The 23340-nt window shown below is 47.8% G+C and overlaps 1 protein-coding gene across 3 annotated transcripts in view; it reads right to left on the bottom strand.

Annotated features, from left to right (window-relative positions):
* The window catches only part of POLR1A (RNA polymerase I subunit A), a 77018-nt gene that overhangs the window by 35970 nt on the left and 17708 nt on the right, over positions 1–23340 (bottom strand). For all 3 annotated transcript variants that reach the window (XM_033837993.2, XM_033837992.2, XM_033837991.2), the window contains exons 7-14: positions 23235–23321; positions 21835–21940; positions 21388–21550; positions 18417–18587; positions 18153–18275; positions 15246–15476; positions 8438–8692; positions 3601–3792 (exon numbers count right to left, since the gene is read on the bottom strand). In XM_033837993.2, coding sequence (XP_033693884.1) covers positions 3601–3792; positions 8438–8692; positions 15246–15476; positions 18153–18275; positions 18417–18587; positions 21388–21550; positions 21835–21940; positions 23235–23321 — 1328 coding nt within the window. The remainder of the gene's footprint in view (positions 1–3600; positions 3793–8437; positions 8693–15245; positions 15477–18152; positions 18276–18416; positions 18588–21387; positions 21551–21834; positions 21941–23234; positions 23322–23340) is intronic.

Here is a 23340-nt window from a genome sequence, read left to right as displayed (position 1 = left end):
ACTTTGGGAACACTCATTGAGCTATATATGCTCGAGATCTGCAGTGACGGGCAAATCTTCTTCCTTTACATGCTCTCTCATTTTCAACACATGGTGAGAGACCTCCGGTTCTTAGGTGGAAAGAAAACCACTCGAGAGGCTGTATAAAATGCCCTGGAGAAATAGCCTAACACTTAATTTGCTAGGGCAGTACAAATAAACTTCCCAAGCTAAGTTGCTTATTTCCTGATTCAAAACATGGCTTTTCTCTGTAGAATCAGACTGAGTCACTAACAAATTCTTGTGCAGTGCAGTCACTCTTCCCCTTTTCATCTCTTTGCAAAGAAATAACAGCCTGTACCAACCTCTCAAAAAACACTGAAAAATCTCAACTGCAACAGAAATAAAACCTGGGCCTATTTTCCAATTCGATTTCATTATAAAATAAGCATAGGCCAGACATGGTAAACAGTGAAAAAGAAATTATTCCTAACACAAACCAAATTACTCTATCACTTTGATCTTTTTTATGTCAAAGGTTTTGCTCATATACATTTTTAACACGTTCCAACTGTGATTACACATAGAACTGTGTAGTCTATTTCTTCTTTCAACATTATGTCAGAGAATTTTCCAGACGGTTACATAACTTTTTAAAACCACTATTTTAAACAACTACATAATATCTTAACAAATGGATGTCCCACAATTTACTTAGCCCCAGTGCTGGGTATCTAGGTTTTTCTAATTTCCACCACTATAAACCACAATGTCATGGACTGCATTTTTCAAGTTATTTTACTATACTTCAGATGATTTCCTTAGGCTGGATTCTCAGATTGAAGGGAATGAACATATTCGTAGCTCTAGATATACAGTCTTTGTCAACTATTTGGTTCTATTTTGAACTCACTGCTTATGTTTAAACAAAATCCTAATAAATTCTGGACACTTACTTAAGAATTAAAATCCCTTTAGGTCCAAGATAACTTGAGATGACTTACAAAATAAAGACACCTAAAAAAGAAATAATAAAAAGAATATAAGTGGACAAATACATATAACCAGCTGAACTGGGGGCTAGCAAACTACAGCCTATAGGCCAAATCTGGCCCACCATCTGTTTTTGTAAATAAAGTTATATTGAATCGCAGTCATGCTCATTCATTTAAGCCTTGTCTATGTCTGCTTTCACGTGACAATGGCAGAGCTGAGTAGTTGTAACTCAGAGACTGGATGACCAACAAAGCCTAAAATATTTTCTCTCTGGATTTTACAGAAAAAGCTCACCAATCCCTGAACTAAACTTAACTGCAAAATTCCCCATCTATTCTGTTAAATCAACTTCTGTTTCTGGCCAGGATAGAACAATGGTGACCTGATTTCACATCCACTAGAAACAAAAACAGTAACAACAAAAGCAGACATGAACATGAAACATGAATATAAAACAAAGGTTTTCGATACAGTGACCTTAGGAAGTGAAGGACAGGGATCAGCAAGGATATAGTACACTTGAACTATCTATCACCTGAACCTGACTGACATTTGCAGAGCACGCCATCCAACAACAGCGGAATACATATTATTTTTAAGGACACACGGATCATTTACCAAGACAGACTGTATTTGAAGTCATAAAACAAATCTCAATAAATTGAAAAGGATTCAAGTTATCCAAGGTATGTTCTCTGGCCACAGTGGAATTAAATTTGCAATCAGTAATACAGAAATCTGGAAAAACCCCTAAATATTTGGAAACTAAATCATATACTTCTAAATAACTCAGGGGTCAAAAAAAGAGAAATTAGCAAGTATTCTGAAGTGAATGTAAATGAAAATACAACATGCTTAGGGGAAATTTTATATATAAAATGCCAATATTAAAAAAAGGAAAAAAGTTTCAAATCAGTGACTTCTGTTTCAACCTTAAGTAACTAAAAAAGAAAAGCAAATCAAACCCAAAGTAAACAGAAGAAAGGAAATAAAGATCAAAGTGAAATCAATGAAACAGAAAAATAGAGAAAGTCAATAATAGCTGGTTCTCTGTGAACAATAAAACTGACAGACCTCTAAGCAAACTGAGCAGGAAAAAGAGAGAAGACACAAATTACCACTATCAGAAATGAGACAGGAGACCCACCTTCAGACTCTACAAATAGAAAACGAAAGTAAAGGAATATGATGAGTAACTTTACGCCTATAAATTCAATAACTTAGATGAAATTCCTTGAAAAAACAAAGCAGTAAAGTTCCTCCAAGAAGAAAGAGATAAACTAAATAGCCCTATATGTATTAGAGAAATAGAAATTTTAGTTAAACAAATCTTCCTAAAGAGAAAACTCCAGGTCCACATGGCTCCACTGGTGAATTCCACCAAACATTTAACAAAAAAATAATATCAATACTACACAAACTCTGGGGACTTCCCTGGTGGCGCAGTAGTTAAGAATCCGCCTGCCAATGTAGGGTACACGGGTTCGAGCCCTGGTCCGGGAAGGTCCCACATGCCGTGAAGCAACTAAGCCCGCAAGCCACAACTACTGAGCCTGCACTCTAGAGCCCGCGAGCCACAACTACTGAGCCTACGTGCCACAGCTACCGAAGCCCACGTGCCTAGAGCCTGTGCTCCGCAGCAGGAGAAGCCACTGCAATGAGAAGCCCACTCACCGCAACGAAGAGTAGCCCTCAATAGCCGCAACTAGAGAAAGCCCATGCGCAGCAGTGAAGACCCAACGCGGTCAAAAATAAATAAATAAATTTATTTTTTAAAAAAATACTATACAAACTCTTACAGAAAACGGAAGAAGAGTAAATACTTCCCAACTCATCCTATGAAGCCAATGTTACCCTGATACCAAAACCAGGCAAACATATGACAAGAAAACCACCTATCAAAATCCCTCATGTACACAGAGGCAGAAAATTCTACACGAAAGTTTAGCAAACACTACCTCATAACCAAGTAAGGTTTATCTCAGGAATACAAGTTGGCTCAGTAACTAAAAAGCAGTCAAGTCCCAGGTCCACAGATTTAAAGAACTGCAGAGCTAGGAGAGACCTTAGGGCTCGTCAACCTGAACCCTTTTGTTTTATAAATGAAGAGCTGAGGCTGACAGAGCCAAGGTCACGTAACTGATTAAGTATAGTATGATGGCCTGGGTGTTAGAAAGTCCTGGGTTTGAATCCCAACTCTGGCTCCTATGGACTTGGGCATGTAACAGCTTCTCCAAACTTCGTTATCCTCATCTGCTAAATGGTGATAATGATGGCTTCTGCATCGCAGGTTGGTTGTGAGGGTTAAGTAAGATAACATATTTGAAGCACTCCCAACAAACCTCAACTACTGCTACCATCAGCACCACTGCCTATTACCACCATATCTGGATTCTGAGGACATGGAGTTGAAGTTAGAGGCAAAGGACAGAGACTATGCAGCTTACGCTTAGCAGACACTCCCTTGAAACCATCTACACCCAAAAACCCCATCAAAGAGAGAGTCAGACTATTGTTTGATTTGTCATTTCTGTTTCTGGCCTGGGCTCTCCTGGGAACCAAAACCTCTTTACCAAGTGGCCTGTTTCCTTGTTTTATAGCCACCGTTTGTTTTCTCCCAATTACCTGCTTTCCTGTCCACAGCGGACAGGGCTTCAGGATGGCAGGAGGAAAGAGCTTCACACGCCCCACTCTGTCTGTGAGTCCTCGGTACACCAGCTCCATATACTGCTCCCGGCTGAAAAAGCAGCCTCGAATGGTCATGTTTGCACCCGAAACCATGTGATCTTGGATCAGCCCTGCCAATGGTTGGCCATCCTATAAACCAAAACAGATAAGAGGAGAACAAAGAAAAAACTGAAGTCGCATTCTAATGCCTAATCCTGTGCTTGGGAGTTGCCCGCTAGCAACAGCCCTCCTTCACATCCCCGTACTGTCCCGTCTCTGAGCCGCACCAGGCCGGTGCTTGGGCTTCCCATCTTGAGAGCAAACTGCCTACCATAAGCACATGACCAGGGCTTCCTGACCAGCTCCCACCTTTGCCTTTTGCCCACTGTTCTGTAACAAAACTGCTGCAAATTCATCCAGGCCCCCAGCCTTCTCTCCATAATCCTATCTGTTTCTAGTTACTCCAGCATATTTCTGGCATTTATGCATACATTTGGTCTGGCTGCTGTTAGCTGTGTCCTTGTTTTTATATTTTGGTTTTACGCTTTGGTATTTTTCACACATTTCTGGCCTGGTTCTCCTCTAAATCAGTCATCCATTCAACAAATATTTACTGAGAGCCTACTGTATGCCTAGGCACTGGGTCAGACCTTTAATCTACTCCAGTGGCCCAAGCAGACACGATCCTTCCTGATGAGAAAGAGCTAGACAGTAAACAAATGACTGGACAGATACGTTATCACAAAGAGTTTTAAATATGGGAGGAAAATAACAGGATGGGTCATCACATAGATTTGGGGTGAGGAGGCTGGTCAGGAATGGTCTCTCTGAGGGGCAGTATTGCAGCTTGGCCTGAGGAGTGACTTGGAGTGGGCCAGCGCAGGGAGCGTGGGGTTCGGGCAGAGGTTCCTCAAGAGGGTTGTGGAGGGCTTTGACGTGTGTGACTGCAGAAGGAAAGAATGCCTGCTGTCAGCGTCTCTTCATACTGTAGCACGTATTCATGGCAGGCTGTTATTTACCAGATGTCAAAACAAGGGCCTTTATAAAAGCCCCAGTTGGGTGGGTACGTTCATCTTTGCACAGCCTTTCTGATCCCCAGCCTCCTGCACCCTATCTGCAGGTGTGCATTCATGGCAACATAAGGCACACTAAAGTAAACATAGCTGTGCCCACTGACATGCTCTAAGAAGCAGTTTCTGCAACCTTTTCAATGTTTATGGGAACTTGAGAAATATCTGTGCCTTGGATCTACAGATTGTTATCATTTGCTTATTGGTTAAATACTGTCCAATATTATGTCCATGTTTCATAACTAAGGAACTCACAAGTGCAGCCATGGAGAAGCGCCAGGAATTTAACCACATGCACTAATTCAAAGGCTAAAAAGGATGCTTGTTAAACAGTCTCAATACTGTGGCAACGGGCTTTACGTAAACTCAAAGATAATTATTACAGATGAGCTGAATAGGTGGTGCAGACGGAAGGCAAGATCAGACGGGGCACGTGGCCCTTCTTACGAAGGCTCTGAGTTATGAACATGAATAAAAAACTACACTCTGTGTCTTGTTCCAAAGACAAGGTCTTATTTTGCTTAGAGGAAAAACCCAAAACAGTATTAGGCATTTGACTCATCCCACAGTCTTTGGGGGCAGATATAGATTTTCCCTTTTGCTTTTTTCCTTTAAAGAACATAATTATAAGTTATGGGATCTAGTCAGTGCCTTCTCTCTCCATCCAGACTTTTCCATGACTAAAAAATTACCTTAATGGCTAAATTGCTTTCAATGCAATAATCATGAATTCTAGGGAGGAATACTGATTAAAGCAATTTACTAAGGGTCTACTTATAATTCTGAATTTCCTAAATCTGCTTAGGATCAGAAAGACCATCTCTGAATCAAAAACCCAGGTAATTGTCAGCTATCCTATTCCACCTAATATCACAGCAAAATGACATTAAAATTGATGTCTTTGGTCAGGATGCTTTGAGAATTAGGGTATTCTGTGACTTGAATTTCGTAGCTAAGTCAAAGTCTGGAAACTATGTCTCAAGCCTTGTTAAAAAAACTTCCATGAAGCATTGGCCCTCAATAGAGACAACAAACAGAAGAAAAAAACAGAATCCACACAGAAACATGTAAATGAAAAGTGTAACTGTTTTCTTGAACAGAAACAGCTAAAGTTCCATTCCTCTCCTATTTTAAGTAAGAAGACAAACTCCAACCCTGTTAAACACATATAACCAACAATAAAATGAACTTAAATCGGGGACTATGGTTAGTCAAGGAAGAGAACCTAGAAATAGAGAAGAAACAGAATAATGAACAAAGGGAAACAGAAACAAAGGGAAATAAAGACACGCCAAGAAAAATTACCCAAAAATGGCTTAGGAAAACCAGCTCTTGTCCTTTTAGGACTTTGCCAACAAAGTACATGTTTCATTTTTATAACCATTAGCAAAAAAATAACGATTCCACCTCGGCATTCACACTGAGGACTAAACAAAATTTATCAAGAATCAAAAGCTCTTTACCTCTGACAAAAGAAATTGTCTGAGGGAATTCCCTGGCGGTCCAGTGGTTAGGACTCTGCATTTTCACTGCTGAGGACGCGGGTTCAATCCCTGGTTGGGGAACTAAGATCCCAGCACACCGCACAGAATGGCCAAAAAAAAAAAATTTATCTGAAAGTAAAGTGAACCCTCAGGTCATCCCCTAGAAGTGTTGTTTTTTGTTTTTACTCTTTAAGAATTTAGTTTACTGATGTAAGCGTATTGATCTGTGTTCTCCCTGTCTCCTGACCTAAAACTCATAGGCAGGTGAGCATATGAGGAGGCACATCTGGATTTTACATAGTCCAGCCCTGCGCAGGACATGCCGTGAGCAATGAGGTCGCCTATTCTACCTTATTCAATCAAAATCAAGTATAGCACATCCAAATTCATTGGCCTGAGAACTTCGGAGCACCCCAACTCCCCATGCGGCTAAAGTCCAGAGGTCACTCTGCCGGCAAAAAAATGAACCATCTGCTGCTCGCTGGTAGTATCCCCTGTGGTGAAATGGGACACTCCCTTTAGAGAGCCAGACAGCCGGTTCAGTCCTGGGAACCACTCACGGCCACGTGCCCTCAGCCAGGCCCAGCCTCGCCTGTCAGCGGGGCTAATCACACACGAGGCTGAGCACACAGGCTTGGGAGGTCAACGGTGCTGGGTTCAAGTCCCAGCTTCGTCACTGGCTGGCAAGCCACTCACCGGTGTTTCCTCATCTGAAAATTGCACCCACCTCCTAAGGCTGTCGTGAGGACTAAGTGAGAATGTTTGCCAACTGCTCAGAGCAGTGCCTGAGGCACAGGGAGCGCTCAGCGGACGGTGGCAAAGCCACCACCGTCATAGCTACCATGGATATGATTTACATAAAAAGACAAAAAGCCAATTTTCAAATTACTCAAATTATTTCCTTCTAATTATTTCTTCTTTTTCTTCTAATTATTAGTAAAATCATTACTAATTGCTAGTAAAATTATTAGTAAAAATTAACCAAATTATTTCTTCTAATTTCTGGGGGACCTGAGTGGGCCCCTAAACCCCTCCTGCCTATTCTCAGCCCCTTCACTCACCAACAGCCAGCTAAGGTGGGTGGAGAAGGGAAAGAAAGTTATATTCAAATAACTGAGTCCAGGATGAAGCCACAGTGGTGTGTCTGGTAGGCAGCGAGGCTGGGACGCTCGGACCCTGGCCACCTGCCTGATTCCCCAGGTGGGACTTGACGGGGGAAGAGAAGTTCCCAGGAGGAGAGGTTACTAATCGATGAGGGACATCTCCGAGCAGCCTCTGGTGCTTCCTGGGTGCAGAGGTCTCCCTCTCTTCTGTGGAAGGGCAGCAGGGCCCACACAGCCAAAAAGAACAAGCCACAAGGATCTGGGAGTTCCTGGCCCTTCCTCCTCCTCAGCTCTGTGCCCTTCGGTAAGTTATACCATTTTTTTTTTTTTTTTTTTCGCTGCGCCGCGCTGCATGTGGGATCTTAGTTCCCCGACCAGAGATGCAAGCTGCGCCTCTTGCAATGCAAGCAAGGAGTCTTAACCACTGGACCAACAGGGAAGTCCCTACACCGTTTCTTCATGTGTAAATGTGGACGTTAGCAGTACCTACCCCAAGGAGTGCGGGGAGGAAGAAAGGAGAGGCCTCCAACGTGCTTTGTAGTGTCTGACACTGAAAAAGTGTTTGGCAAACGGTAGCCATAGTTCTTGATTATTATTACTACTCTACACTGCAGCCCAAATGAACGATGTATCATTGTGAATCACTGTGACGCAAACGGCTCATAAAGGAAGGGATTCACAGAGGAGATTCCTCATGGGCTGGAGGGGAATTTCATCTGGACCCTTGTGGTTACGTTGTCTCTTAAAACTCCTGCTTGTCCAGACTCAAAGGATCAGAGTCATCTGTGGACCTCGGGGACCCTCACAGCTGGGATGCTAATGCTTGCCAGAGGCTAATAAGTTGTCGAATCCAAACAGACTGGAAGACAAGACCTATTATGCAGCTACTAACCTCAGCGTTCCGGGATGACTGTTACAACTTCTTTCCTGCCACCTTAAGGGGCAGCAAGAGAGAACCCTTTCCCTGCCTCTAGCCACTAGAGAGCTGAAGACCCCACCCGGAAGAAGCCAAGACCTTCTGTTCCACATGCCCCTGCCCTAGAGCCACCCACTGACTCCAGGAGCTGGCAAGGGCCCGGACCTGGACTGCCAAGTTGTGCTGGCGATGACCACGAAACCGCCTCAAGGTCAGACCTACCTTGGGAACGAGGTACTGCTGATCCGTGCAGGCCAGGACGTAGGCCTCGGCCCGGCCCAGTTCACTCTGAGGGAAGTGGGCGTTCATCTCGTCTCCATCAAAGTCGGCGTTGTAGGCCTTGCAGTTGGCATAGTGGAGCCGCAGGACTTTCTCCTCGGGCAGGATGCGGGCGCGATGCGCCTGGATGGAGGGCCTGTGCAGGGTGGGCTGTCGGTTCAGGAGGAGAATGTCCCCATTCTTCACGTGCCGGCATACCTGGGGGCACAGGAGAGAACAGGGTGAGCAGCAGTGACTTCGGCAACATCGCCACTATTCCAAAGGCTCACCTTGGCCTGGGCTGAGTGTGCCTTCTGTCTGTCTCAGGTTTTATTCAACTAAATAAAAGGAGAACTTTTAGTCTGGACTGAAACCCTAGAAATCTTTGAGAAATAGCTACTAAGCCCCTCTGGTACTATGAGAAATAGCTGCTAGCCCAGCAGAGTCCTGTCCTGGCTCTGGGCACAGAGGCATATGCCAATGAGGCTACAGGCTCCTGTCCAGTAATCTCTGTCTTCTTCAGAGATGCATAACCTTTCCGGAGTTTGAATTCCTCTGCGAATTAATCTGAAGAAAGAAAGAGACACATCTGAAGACAGCATATCTACATATAACCATAAAACTCCTGGTCTGCCAGATCTAGAAGGATCTGGCAGACCTCTAGAATCCCCGCCAGGGCCACATCTGAGTACGTTATTCGAAACGTGAATTCCACGTTTTAGAAATACTTGCCCAACAGAGCAAGTCCAGCAGAGCCAGGACTGAAACACAGCGTTCCTGATCCCCAGTTCAATGCTCTCTGCAAATGTTTTATTGCACTTAAAAATTAATAATAAGTTTAAATTGCATGGTCTTCTGGGAAAGCAATTTCACAATAGATTTTAAAACATTTAAAACTTATTTCCTTTTGTCAACGCAAGGTTCTAAGAATGTGCATGTTTATGCAGCAGTGTTAACAGTGGCAAGAACTGGGAAAAACCTGGCTGCCCCACAGAATGGGCATTGGTGGCTAAATCATGGTATGTACTATGGAATATTATATAATGATGAAAAAGGATGACTTAACCCTATAATAGTCCTAAAGCGATGGCAATAATGTATTCCGGTAAAAGAAAAACAATCCAGGTGCCATCTAAGGTGATAGGATGAGGCAATTTAAAACCCAACCCAGGGGCCTCCCCTGGCAGTCCAGTGGTTAAAAGACTCCAGGCTTTCGGCGCAGGGTGCGTGGGTTCTTAGCGAACTAAGATCCCACATGCCACGTAGCACGGCCAAAAAATAAATACATAAAACCCAACCCAACTCTACGGGTTTATATACATGAGGGAAAAGGGCACTTAGATCCTCACGGAGCTGTTGCTATGCTCTCCTTGAGGCAGGGACACACGGGAGGAAGAGTAAGGCACAGATGATCACCTTTACCTTTATACGTCTTAGTGATGTTCGTGTTACAACGAGCGTGTACTACTTCTATGCAATTTCTTTAAAAGATCTTCAACTATTTCTAAAGAAAGCAAGAAAAACTGCACAAGTGATGCTTACTGTGGGGGAAAGCACAGAAAATACAGACAAACTTAAAGAAGAGAATGAAAACCACAAGTAACTTTACTCCTTAAAGACAACCAACGCTCACGCTTTTTTGTTCCTTACCAATATCAATATGCCACTGGTCACGTCCTCCTGACAGAACACCTCCTCCCACAAAGCTGACTTTAGTATAAGGCCCTTAATCTTACGCTATATTAATTACTGGGCTTCCCAAATGATGAACAGAGACGCCACTTTAAAAAACAAATGCAGGGTTCCCTGGTGGCACAGTGGCTGAGAGTCCGCCTGCCGATGCAGGAGACACGGGTTCGTGCCCCGGTCCAGGAAAATCCCACATGCCGCAGAGCAGCTGGGCCCGTGAGCCATGGCCGCTGAGGCTGCGTGTCCGGAGTCTGTGCTCCGCAACGGGAGAGGCCACAACAGTGAGAGGCCCGCATACCGCAAAAAAAACCCCAAAAAACAAACAAAAAAACAAATGCATTGGAATTCCCTGGCGGTCCAGTGGTTAGGACTCCACGCTCTCACTGCGGGGGTCTGGGTTCAAGCCCTGGTTGGGGAACTAAGACCCCACAAGCCTTGCGGCACGGCCAAAAAAATTTTTTAAATAATAAAATAAAAATAAAAAAACAAATGCATGAGGCAACTGCTACCCCAATCATTCTGCAGGCTGCCCTTAGCAGCCCAGAGGAATTGCGGAGACTCAGTGAGGCCTCCCCCCATCCCAAGTCTCCCCTAAATTATCCAGCAGATAACCGGTTGGGGGGAAACAAATTACTCCAAGTCTGGTTTCTTCTTATGTCATCCACATTATGAAGTTGTATCAGAAAGCTGGCTGCAGAAAGAGGCTAGAGGTCAACAAGAGATGCTCCCCACCCACCTCCCCACATCCGTTTGGCTGGGCTGACAGTGTCCCCCAACTCAGGGAAGCAGGGAGCACACCCCTCAAATTCTAAAAGGCAGTCCTAAAAGCAGCTAGCGGGGAGGCAGTCTCTCTGCTCCCAAGGAATTCAAACCCGTCCTCCCCCCACCCCCATGTCCGTGTTTCCAAGGAGACCTGGATTCTGAGGATTCCCAGAAGTGGCTGCCTAGGGCACGTCAGGGAGCCTGAACTGACTTTCAAGGTCTATTTCTTTAGCTTCTCAAGGAAGAAACTGCCGGGACCTGTGGCTTGGGTCCCAAACCCCGGGCTCGCCTCGGATCTGAGTCTCTAAAATTCGAGACATCCTCCAGCGTAAGCAAACCCCACAGCTGGGAAGGCTCGCAGGCCTGGCCAGCAGGCACCAGCCAATCCAAACAGAAGCCCTGGAGCACAGGGTGCTCCCCTCGCCAACCCAAACCTGAGGCCCTTCCTTTCTCTTGTCTCTAAATAAATACCGCAGTGAAAATTAGTGTGCCCCAGTGCCCGGGTCAGAGTTCCCAGGGGCAGAGCCGGAGCCAAAGAGCTGCTCCTGGCTGACTGCTGGGCCGGGAAATGAGGCTTGGCCGCCCTGGCCACTTTCTACTCCATTTACCAGGCCCAGGAGAAGGGGCAGAGACTTCACCCCTCCCAGGGGAAATGCCTTCTTCCACTCCCCCCTCCCCCTTCTCATCTAACCTGCAGTTTGTCCTTTCCTGGACCTGGGTCTGTCCCTCCCAGTCACGTCACCTGGCCCTTTGGCCCAGGTCCTGATCTAATGTGTTCCACAGGAACACAATAACCAAAAAATTACTTTACAAATGACAAATGAATTGTAAATGCACACATATCTGACTACATATATAAACCTTACATGTGACATCATTGAGATTCTTGGAAACTAAAGATAATCACCTTTAGACCCCAGGTCCCAATATAAGGACCACTTTTGTTTCATAAGTTCCCTTCCTGTCTTTGCCCCAGGGCCACATCCTCAGGTCAAATGTGGCCCTCACACCTCAGAGCCTCCTGCATCTCATCCTGGACCCGTCCAGTCCACAGGGGTTTCCCAAGTGCCTCCTACATGCTGGGTGCTGGGGACAGTGGAGGGCCGAACACCCTGCCCTGTCCTCACGGGGTTTAGGAACTCGAGGTCAGTCAGATGGGGGTACCTGGAGTGACAACATAACGCAATGAGGGTTGGGGGGGGTGAGGTGGGACACACCGTGGGGGGGGGGACCCCATTCATGTTGTAAAAGTGGCAAACTGCAGGCCACCTGCTTTTGCAACTAGAGTTTTTTGGAACACAGCCGTACCCACTGACTTTGTACTGCCGTGGCGGCTTTCACGCTACATAGGCGGGGCTGAGCAGCTGCAACAGAGACCGTGTGGCCCGCAAAGCCTAAGATATTTACTATCTGGCCCTTGGTTGAAAAAGGCTGTGGACCCCTGCCCTAGAGGAACGAAGGCTTTGCAGAAGGACGAGTGGGCCACGGCTGGGGAGTGTCGGGGAGGACAGAGTATTCCTGGCAGGGACAGCAAGTTCAAGGCCTGAAGGGGAGAAAGAGGTCCACATCGATGGGACGCCGAGAGGTGGGGCTGGGAGACAAGGCAGGGACAGTGTGCTTGGGATGTGAACTTAGGCTGGGGGACAGGCCACTGGGCCAACCTCACTCAATCTCCCGGCTGCTGAGAACTCATTTCCGTCGCTTCCCACGAGCTGACCTGAGTGTGCAGTGAGGCCAACCTGCCCTCTCCTAAGCCCACCCCCAGCCCCACAGACGTAACAAGGCCACGGGAAGGAAGCTCCCCTGCGCGTCTGCCCATCCTCACTCCCCACTAATGTCAGAAACCCCCGTATCCTTTTGCTTTTGCTCCAGTCATAGATGAAGCTACTGCTTCGCTGCCTCATCACAAAGGCCCTGAAGCCCAGCTCCCCCCACTTTGTTCCAACGGCTCTCCTGGGTCACACGTGACCTTCATGTGGACAAATCTGCATCTTCCTTCCGTTTCCTCACTCTTCTTAAACTTCATATTTAACTCCACAAACACCTAGTAAGTGCCTCTGGGAGATGCAAACATACTCTGGGGCTGGTCTGGACCGGGAAGAACCCCCCCAGCGCAGGTGGGAGACAGATGCAGATACCGAGAGCGAGCCCTCTCTCCCTCGGCGTCCTCCCCTACCTTCCTCCTGCTTCCACAGGTGCCCCCACTGCATTTTCTCTCTGTTGTACTTTGTGCTCAAAGAGTTTAACTCGGATAATTTCATTTTTTTTTTTTTTTTGACTGCCCCACGTGACTTGCGGGATCTTAGTTTCCCGACTAGGGATGGAACCCGTGTCCCCCTGCAGTAGAAGCTCGGAGTCCTAACCCCTGGACTGGCAGGGAATTCCTGATGATTTCATTTCTTAACTCTATGCCCCCCTAACCTAAGTGCCACATTTCTACCTTTTACGGGAGACTAGCTAGCCCTTAGATTCTCCACCATGGCCTCAGTTCAGAAGGACCCAGACACACCTCCTTCCAGGGCACTGGAAACCACGCTTCCTTCTCACCTTCTCTCTTTTACAGCCCTGACATCCAGCCTACAGCTAAGCCCGCCTACTTCAAGGTCCCCTTGAAACACACCCTGCTTTCACCCTCGGTTCCCCTGCAGCCCCCGGCTGGCCCTCAACTGCCCCCTGGTGACTCCAAACTCGCCCTGCATGCCCACCCTGCCCACAGCCCTCTTTGCTTCTCCAGCTTCATGCGGGTAAAGTCACCGTCCCCCGTCGCTGTTCCCTTGTGTCCACCACGCCACTCAGTAGCGGTGACACATTTATGGTCTCATTCCCTGGGGGTGCCCCTACCAGGCCGTCCACCCCGAGAGAGCAGGATCTCATCCACGGTGCCTGGCAGAGTACCTGACCCCACTCTGCTCTCTTCTCTCAATTTTTTTCTCAAAATGTCCTACTGAGAGACTGTTTCACATGCTCGACTTGAGTTAGTAGGAAGATTACCAGTGTTTGCCTTGCTTCACCATAAATTATGAAAAACACACCTTGATTTCTCCTGCATCTTTCTCACAGCTCCTAGCAAAACACTAGGCACTTAAAAATGGCAGAATAGTCCCGTGAGCCTGAACACAAACCTCACTTAATGCACGAGAAAAAAACCAAAACAGGTGATTAGATTTGCGTCTGCATGTGCCCCCTGCCACCAAACCAGAAAACGCATGGTCTGTTCCTGCTTGACCGCAGGACAGCGGTGAGATGGAGAGGAAGCAAGAGGACAGGACGCGGTGAAGAGCAGCGGGGACCAATGGTCACCGTGACGAGGCTTCCTCTCCCCCTCTGTCCTCCAACCAAAGTTCCTTCAAGGACCAGTGGTCCTCTGTAGAGCTCAAACCCACTAAAGAGAAGACCTAGTCGGCCACTGGGTCTGGATGTGTCAGAAGGCAAGAGGAGGTCTAACAAGCGTGCAAGTGGGTGCGGGAGACACACTCAGTCATCCCCTGATTCTGGGCAGTCACCATAAATTAATCCCAAATCCAGTCCATTTCACTCTAGCAACTTCCACCACTGTTGCCTGGTTAGCCGTTATTTGCTATACCCCTCCCAGCAGGAATGGTTATTATTTGACACAGACACAAGTGATGTCACCCACCCATCTGTCCTCAGCAGACATTGCTAATCCATCATATACTCTTTCCGGTGAAGCCCAGATAAAGCCTCAGGATCCCTTAACCCAGTACTACAGGCAAGAACTAGCAGTCCCCCGGAAGTGAAGTATCAGATGAAACCTGTCAGTTTTCAGTTATCAGACACAGAACGTTCCCTTCCTTTAGGGCAGTTCTCAAACTTTAGCATGCAGAGGAACCCTCTGCAGAGCTGCTTAATATACAGATTCCTAGGTTCCATTCCCAGAGAGACTAATTCAGGGGTGGGGGGGGGAGGGAGAGGGGAAGAAACGAATGTGCAGTTCCTACCAGCCCCGGGGATGCTGCGGCTCTGAGGACCACCCTTTGAGCAGCCCTGTTCAAGGGCAGCAAATCACAACAGAGTTATAATTCAAGAGCGTTTTTCAAGCCCCGACATGTACCCAGAATTGCGCTGCATGCATGGGATGGCCAAATGGAGTTTTATTCATGGTGTTCAGGCCCTAGGGAACACCCACGTCTGGGGGCAGCTTCCCCTGGGGGTGGGGGGGCGGGGAGAGGGAAGGGGAGGCAGGAACTGCTCTCACAGCATTCCTGTATCTGCAGTCATTGAGGCCACAGCTGACAGCCAGCAGTCATGGGGAGCCAACAGCAGGTGGCCGAGCCCCTGACCAAATCTGCCCATTACTCACAATTTTTGTCCCCTGGGGCTTAGGTGCCCCCATGGCTGGTGTCAGGAGCTGTTTGGCCACGGCCTCCCGCTGGGTTAGGTTCGAGGCGCTCAGGGCCGTGCGGCTGCCATCCTCGTTGATGACCATGGAGGCTCCTGGGTGCACACTGGGGCCGTTGATGACCGCCTGCCTCAGTTCCTGAACGTTCCAGGGGGTGACTGGCTGAGGGTAGGTCAGCTTTGTGGCAAACACCTGGAAACAAGGAGTGGATGTGAAAATTCAGGGTGGGCAGAAAGGTTACATGGACCCCCAGATCCAACTCAACAGGCTGTGTTACTTTTTCCCTGAGATGCAAAGGTACTCTCTGAGCCAAGAAGGTCGTCCTTCAGCAAGTAAAGCAGCATCCTCCCTGTCTTTTCCACATCTTTCCAGACCCGCTCCCTTAAGGAAAGAGATTGGGTCTCCTTTTCTAGCAGAGTCTGCTCGAAGACAGTAATCTGAGTGTTGCAGTTTATGCAGAATTTTTTTTAACCCATTTAAAAATTTCACCATTTCCTGGTCTGCCAATAACACTCATTTAGTCCCAAAAGAGAGAAAAGAGCATGGAACGCTAGCTTGAGAGAGACAGCAGATACCCACCCTCAAGTACCATTTTCTCCCGCCAACACTTCCCCCACGCCTCCAGCAGCCATCTCTAACTGAAGGTGGCCCATGCCCTGAGCCCAGACATGCCATTCAAATCTCTTTACTTGCCCTGAGATGAAACTGATTTGGTCTCCTGATACATGAGAAAACTCAGTGCTCCATTTGACACACCGGACCTGCACCACACTCCAAGAAAAATGAATTCCCTGGTTAAGCGAGTTCTGAGCTACTGAATATTAAAACCCTTCGATGCTTCAAAAGGCACGTATAAGTACATGGGCAACTCTGAGAAGTCCCAGGTAAAGGAACTTGCTAAATGCTGGCCAGGTCTCGACGTGAGTGGCTCTGTGTGAGAGGCCCATTCCACTTCTGCCAATGCACTGACCACTGCCTGACAGAGTGTACATGTACAGACTGTGCCCGACTTAGGATTCTGGGGGCTTTACAATGGTGCAAAAGCAACACGCGTTCAGTGGAAATTGTACTCCCCATTTTGAACTTAGGTCTCTTCCTGGGCTACTGACACGTTGTATGATACTCTCCTGAAGCAGGGCGGGGCAGCAGGCGGCAGCTGGCAGTCAGCCCCGTGATCACGAGGGTGAATAACCCACACACTCAGAGCCGTCCTGCTGTTCACTTTCAGGACAGTATTCAATAACTTAACGAGGGACATTCAACACTTTATTGAACATTATAAAATAGGCTTTGCATTAGATGATTTTGCCCAACTGTAGGCTAACATAAGTGTTCTGAGCACATTTAAGGTAGGTTAGACCTAAGCTATGCTGTTCAGTAGATTAGGTCCGTTAAATGCATTTTCGACCCATGGCATTTTCAACTTACGATGGGGTTTACAGGGATATAACCCCATCATAAGTTGAGGAAGATCTATACTTGTGTATCTGTTGATGCGTCTCCACTGCTGTAATGTAAGCCTCACGGGGGACATGCTAAGTCTGTCTGGTTCCCTGCTGGGTCTCTAGCTTACTTCCCAGACTTTGCCTCCTCTGCTTCTGTTAACACCTGTCCACAATGCTAGATGAGAAGGGCGTGCCACAAGGAACCAAGAGGCAGTTCACACACTCTGCTCCTCGCGGCTATCCTGCGAGTAATACCCCAGGCCACCATGGCCCTGAGGCTTGGGGCAGGCTGGAGATAGGCAGAGGGGGAAATTCAGAGTCCCTCCATTACCAAATGAACCCGGATCCAAGAAAGAGAGGACCTTTGAAGGTGGAAAATGGAGCAACACTAAAGGTCCCTCCCACAGCCGGGGACCCTGAAGGCACCATGAGGCCAAAGCCAAAAGGGGCAGCCCCTGCCCTCTGTCCAAAGAGAGCAGCGAACAGGTCTCCTCCCAGGGCCTCGGACTCAGGAACTTCCCAATGCCTCTCCCTGCCACCTGACCCAGCTTCCAGATGCAAAGACCCCTGGGTTCCCAGGAGGCCATGGGCACCAGACTGGGCGTTCTCTGACTCTTGTCCCCCCCCACAAGAACCCTTGCCCCGTCCCACAAGAGCCCTTGCCCCCTCCCACAAGAGCCCTTGCCCAGGAAGCCCATGTGTGCCCGAGGGAGGAGGCGGCAGCAGGTGGGAGTCCATCGGAACACTTGAGCTCTGCTCTCTGCTGCTCACCAGTCCTCCCAGGAGAGCGGCAGGGGGACCATGCACAAGGAAGTGAGCCTCTCCGTGGAGGGAATTAAACCATCTTCTATTACTGACATCAAGGCCCATTAAGGAGGAAGCCGATTAAGGGGCCGCTGCTAACGAGCACCACAGCTTGTCGTGGTGGGGGAGTGAGAAAAGGAGGCTGGCTCCTTGAGGAAACACTAATGGGTGGATGGGGCAAACCGCCTACCCCTGCGGATCTGGGAGGATGGGCGATGCCTGCTCTCTGGGGCTCCTCTGCTTCCTGACTCCTGATGCCGGCAAGTACACGGGACGGAGACACCCCCCCCTTCCCTCCCCCTCATCTCTGTCATGTATTCAATCTCACTAGGAAGGCTTAAAGATTAGGCCAAGACAGGCAGGAAGAAGCTAGGCGGGAGGGATGTGCACCCTGCCGTCTGCTTCCTGGTGGCCCGGGAGGTGAGTCTTCCTCGTGGGTAGAGGGTATTTGGAGACCAGGCAGGGATTGAGAGCAACGCTACCCCATGGCCTCAGGGTCCCCTCCGAACAGCTCGTCCGGGAAGAGGCAGAGGCTGTCCCCACCCAAGCCACTGTAGTCGGCCACGTGCCTTCTCCCCAGCCCTCCTCGCCACTCCCATCGCCACCTAACAGCACATACCATGGGAATTCCAATTTCATTGGTGTTGATGTACATGTCCGGGCAGATGACTGAGCGGGCTGCATAGTCTACTCGCTTTCCCATCATGTGCTTCCGGAATAAACCATCTTTCTTCTCCAGGATCTTTATGGGGGAAAAAGTCCACAGAAAGCATTAAAAAAAAAAAAAAAAAATCAAATATGTTTATCATTTTCTTCCTTCAAGACAAACATGTTTACTATTTAGCCCCTTTGGCTAGCAATGGGGATCCAACTCACTGCTCACCTGTCTAATGCCAGGATACTTTTCCATCATTAATTTGTCCATCTCACTATCAAACACGATATTGACGTGGCTCTGAAGGCGAATCCAAATGTTGTAAAGCTTGTCTGTGAGGGACTGGCCTGGAAGTAGACTCAGAAAGGACCGGTCCATAGCGATCGAAGGGTCTTTTTCCTGGCCAAGACACAACCAAGAAAACAGGCGTGATGGAAGAACCTCAAAAAGGCCAGGCCTGGTTCCATTTTTCTTTCTTACTAGAGCTCTGACAAATGATGAGCTCTGGAGTTTGCCTTTATGTCTTTTGAACTTGACAGATCAGTGGCAAAAGTAGTCCTAAATCTCTCTTGTCCACATGCATCAACAAAACATCAGCCCCACTACCTATTTACCAGCCCGTCTCTTTCTGGGAGTAAAATGAACTCAAATTTCTAAGAAGTCCTTCCTTTCCTTTTAAATTGACACAAAATTATTATCTCACAGTTTCTGAGAGTCAGAAATCTGGGCACAGTTTAACTGGGTTCTCTGCTTCAGAGTCTCCCCCAGGCCACAATAAAGGAGTCAGCCAGGGCTAGGGTCTCATCTGAAGGTTCAACTGGGGGAGGACCCACTTCTAAGCTGACACGGCTGTTGGCAGCATTCAGTTCCTTGAGGACTACTGGACCAAGGGCCTCAGTTTCTAGTTGGTTGTTGGCCAGAAGCCACCTTCAATTATTTGCTGCATGGGCTTCTCCAACATGGTAGCTTATTCCCTCAAAGTGTGCAGGCCAAGAAGGTAATGGATGTATCCGCTAGCAGCAGCTGAAGTCCCTTGGTATCTAATTCTTAAGGCAACGCTAGAAATTCTTCCCATGTCAATACTCTTCTTATGTAGCTCTGTTATCCTGCGAGATAACTGATTCTCGTATGGAGTTTCAGCTTTATTTATGGTTTTGGAAAAACTTAATCCAAAGCACTCATGAAGATGCAGGTGAAGTAATTTCTTAAAAGGAAAAGTGCTTGCCTTATGATTTCCTGCGCCATCAACTGAGATAAAGGCTATGTCAAGTTACTGGCTGATCTCCAGGCCTCAGTGAAGTATTTAACCAATCCTTTCAATATTTCTGTCCCTGGCTCTGCCTCTTCCTCTTCTCCCACACCCGCCCAGGTGACAGGCCTCAAGGCAGTAAGCGGCCCTAGAGCACCACCTACTGACACTGTCTGGTCTCATGGGGCTGGGTACGGCACAGGAGAGAGACACATGGTCCTTTGTCCCAGGGTGGGTCAGATGAGAGAAGAAAGCTGCCAGCACTGAGGAGGGAAAGCGGAGGGTGGGGAAGACCCAGTAAATGAGGATGTCTTGGAACCCATTAGTGATAAAATGGGCTTGTCCTCAATCCTGAGGAACAGCAGGGTCTTCTCAGTTATAGGGAGGACAGGCCTATTTTCTGTTCTGGCAGAAGGAGCCTCACAGGGAGAGATGGTCACCTACGTGATGACAGAGGCCCTGTCAGACTAACTCACTTCTTATGACGTCACCTGACTCAGGGCCATGGGACTAATTGTGAAATGAGTGAGACCCTGTCTCACCTTGTATATTCTCGGTGCCTGGAGCGGCGCTAGCCCACCCACACAAGGCATTCACGATTCGTGAGAGGGCCGCCATGGGAATGGGATGTTGGGCGCAAGCGTGGGAAGAAACAACACACCCTGTTAATCAGATGGCAGGAGGGCACTGGGACTTCAGGTAGCAAAAGGACCTCAGGAATCACAGAGGACACTGTTCATTTCTGCAGAGATTTAGCTTTTTCTCTTGGACAAAAGGCTGCCCTAGTTTCAAGGGATGTCAACGCAAAATCCTTAGCCCTAGTCACTGGAGCCGGCCATCCTAAGGCCTTCCCTCTGAAACTGAACTAGGACCTGCAGATGGCAGATTTCTCTAATACTGAGGATTTTTAAAAGCACATTTGCCCCAGCAGATCAGAAAACTTAAGCAAAACCAAAGAAACCCCAAGCAGAAGGGCTGAGTAACCCAGAGCATGGGCGTCCGGGACAGACAGTGGCGCCACCTGGCGACAGGCCTGTCCCAGCAGGGGAAGGGAGCCTGGAAGCCCTGACTATCTACTCAAGGCTGAGATGGTCCTTCCCATTTGCATCCAGAGAGCATCTTAGAGATGAGAAGGATGTCAGTGATCTCAGCAAACTTCCTGAGCGCCTGACTCATCTTTTTTTTTTTTTTTTTTTGCGGTATGCGGGCCTCTCACTGTTGTGGCCTCTCCCGTTGCGGAGCACAGGCTCCGGACGCGCAGGCTCAGCGGCCATGGCTCACGGGCCCAGCCACTCCGCGGCATGTGGGATCTTCCCGGACCGGGGCACGAACCCATGTCCCCTGCATCGGCAGGCGGACTCTCAACCACTGCGCCACCAGGGAAGCCCCTGACTCATCTTTATACCCACCGAGGACCTGGCCCACTGAAGGGGCTTGGGAAATGTCTGCTGAAACAGGAATTCAGCTCCACCGTTTACTGGAGAGGAAGCTGAGGCCCCAAATCTGACAGTCCTATTCTGGGAAATTCCTACAAATGACAACACTGCCTTCCTGACCCCAGTGCTGGAGACCTGCCTGAGCCAAAACCGGAGCTGGGTGGCATGGGCTCTGGTACCATAACGCAGGAGGGACGTTCTTGGAGCTGAGGGCAGCAGACTGGTCTTTCTAGAGCTGCCAGGGAGAGCAGGCGGCCCAGAACACACCACATATAAAATCCCACCCCAGACCACACGCGTTTTATAGTGGAGACAAGACCAAGAAGTTAAAGCAACTCAACCAAGGTCACCCCGGGCGTGATCGCTGGGGCCACGCTCAGACCCATGCTTTCCCCCAGACCTCGCCTGGTCCTCCCAAACCCACGGCTCACACACAGCTGTACAGAACTGCTAACAGGCATCTCCCAGGACCCAGAGCGTAGGGAGTCAGAACTACGACATCAGCTCCCCTGACCTCATCTGCGGCGGGTGCTGCCACCTCTCTTGGCAGCTCCTGTTCTTGGGCCATCAAGGCCAGAAGCTTTCGGATCAGAACCACATCCTTCATGACAGCCTGCAGGTTCACAGTCTGGCCGTTGGTGAACATCTGGTCCCCGAGGCGGCTGACAGGGCGATACCTGTAGGAGGACGCATGGCATCGGTGGGTGCTCAGCATGCAGGGCGTGTTCCTCAGCCTCTCACCCACCCCTACTTCACCACCACACTCAGAAAGACACCCACATTCTTCCTGCACTCAGGAAGAATGGAAAGGAAAATGCTCCTACCACCTGCCACCTGGGAGTGGAACAGATGCGCTAGTTCTCAGTGCCCGTGACCCTTCCATCATCCTCTCCCAGAGGTCATTATTCAATTGTCCCAGAAGCCTTTGTCAGGTGAAATAAAGCCAACGAAAGGGCATTACCTTGAGGGCGGCACCACCAAGAAATCCAGAAAGAACATACTGGGATTGAATCCGGACTCCATGCCAACATCTTCCAGTCCCAGAAAAAGGTAATTCAGAAAGAATCCTGTGTTTGAAATAAACCAAAAGGATCATTTAAATCTATATGTAAGAGCATGGAAGGATGACCACGGAAATTTTACTGAGTGGAAAAAAAAAAATCCCAGAATGTAGGACAATATGTAGAGTAAGATCACACTTGTCTTTATAAAAACTAATGAGCAAATAAACAGTCTCTGGGTGCTGTGAGCCTACACACAGGGGAGATGATGGGTTTAAAGACGGGTGCTACAGGGATGACAGTGCTTAGCCCAGGGGCTGCGATGGACAAGGATGGGAAACAAAAACTTTCACGTGCTTCGGGTTACGTTCCTGGATCATTAGACTCACGCGCACGCGTGCACACGACACGCTTATTACTTTGGTATTTATAAGAAAATGTATTTGAAATAAACAAACAAAAATCAAATCAAAAAATAGTTAGTCTTCTTAAGATGGGTGGGATGGGGGGGTAGGTCCAAGAGGGAGGGGATACATGTACACATATAGCTGTTTCAATTCATTGTACAGCAGAAACTAACACAACATTGTAAAGCAACTATACCCCAATTAAAAAAATAATAACAACAAAAAGAAACAAAATAAAAAACCCTCCACGTAGATGCTACCAAGATCGTCTATGGATCAAAGCTGTGTTTCAGGTGTCTGGTAACCCAAAAAAAAGCTACAGAGAGAATGAATAGGACATGTCAGGGCCAACAACACTCATACTAACTTGAGTGCTATCTTTTTTCTGACATCACTTATCCCCTTAGCAAGATTTTCATTTTTAAGTGCTTGTCATTACACAGCAGCTACATTCAGTGTTCCAGAACACACTCTCAGAGGGTGGGGGATATGTGGGCTTTGCTTATAAATTCAAAGACTAATGGAAGACTTTCCTACTTGTAGGGAATTAAAATGTATGAGAATCCTAATTTAATAAAAACAGAGTTCATTTTTTTGATTCACAGAAGGAATTCCCATAGAAACCTTAAAAAAAAAAAAACCAACTTTTATTTATGGGCATTTAAAATAAAGTGAGTCACACTGAACCTTTGAGACACATGTCAAACTGTATTAGGCGATGCCCACCTGCAGCTGTCATTTAATGACCAGGCTCAGTTACAGTCACTGTCAAGTTCATGCCTTCCCCACACTATAAGGCATCAACAACAATGTACCCTGAAGCCTGCCCCAAATCTACTGTTTGATTTCAGGAGAGAGCCACAAGAATCACAACTGGGAAAGCATAAAAATAAGAAGGCAGGGTAAATGAGTCCAGGAAAGCAAAGGGCTATTTCTTTAGGCTGGTACAGCACCTTCATTATTCCAAAGAGCCGTGAGATGTTCTTGAGCGCTAGTGGGTGTCAAGTATCCTCGTTTTCCCATCTGCGCTTCCTCAATTCCTGGAGCCGAAGAGGGGAA

This window comes from Tursiops truncatus, chromosome 14 (assembly GCF_011762595.2).
Source record: "Tursiops truncatus isolate mTurTru1 chromosome 14, mTurTru1.mat.Y, whole genome shotgun sequence".
Lineage (NCBI taxonomy): Eukaryota > Metazoa > Chordata > Mammalia > Artiodactyla > Delphinidae > Tursiops > Tursiops truncatus.
The sequence above is the reverse complement of the archived record's forward strand: the minus strand, read 5'-3'. Positions and strand labels throughout refer to the sequence as shown.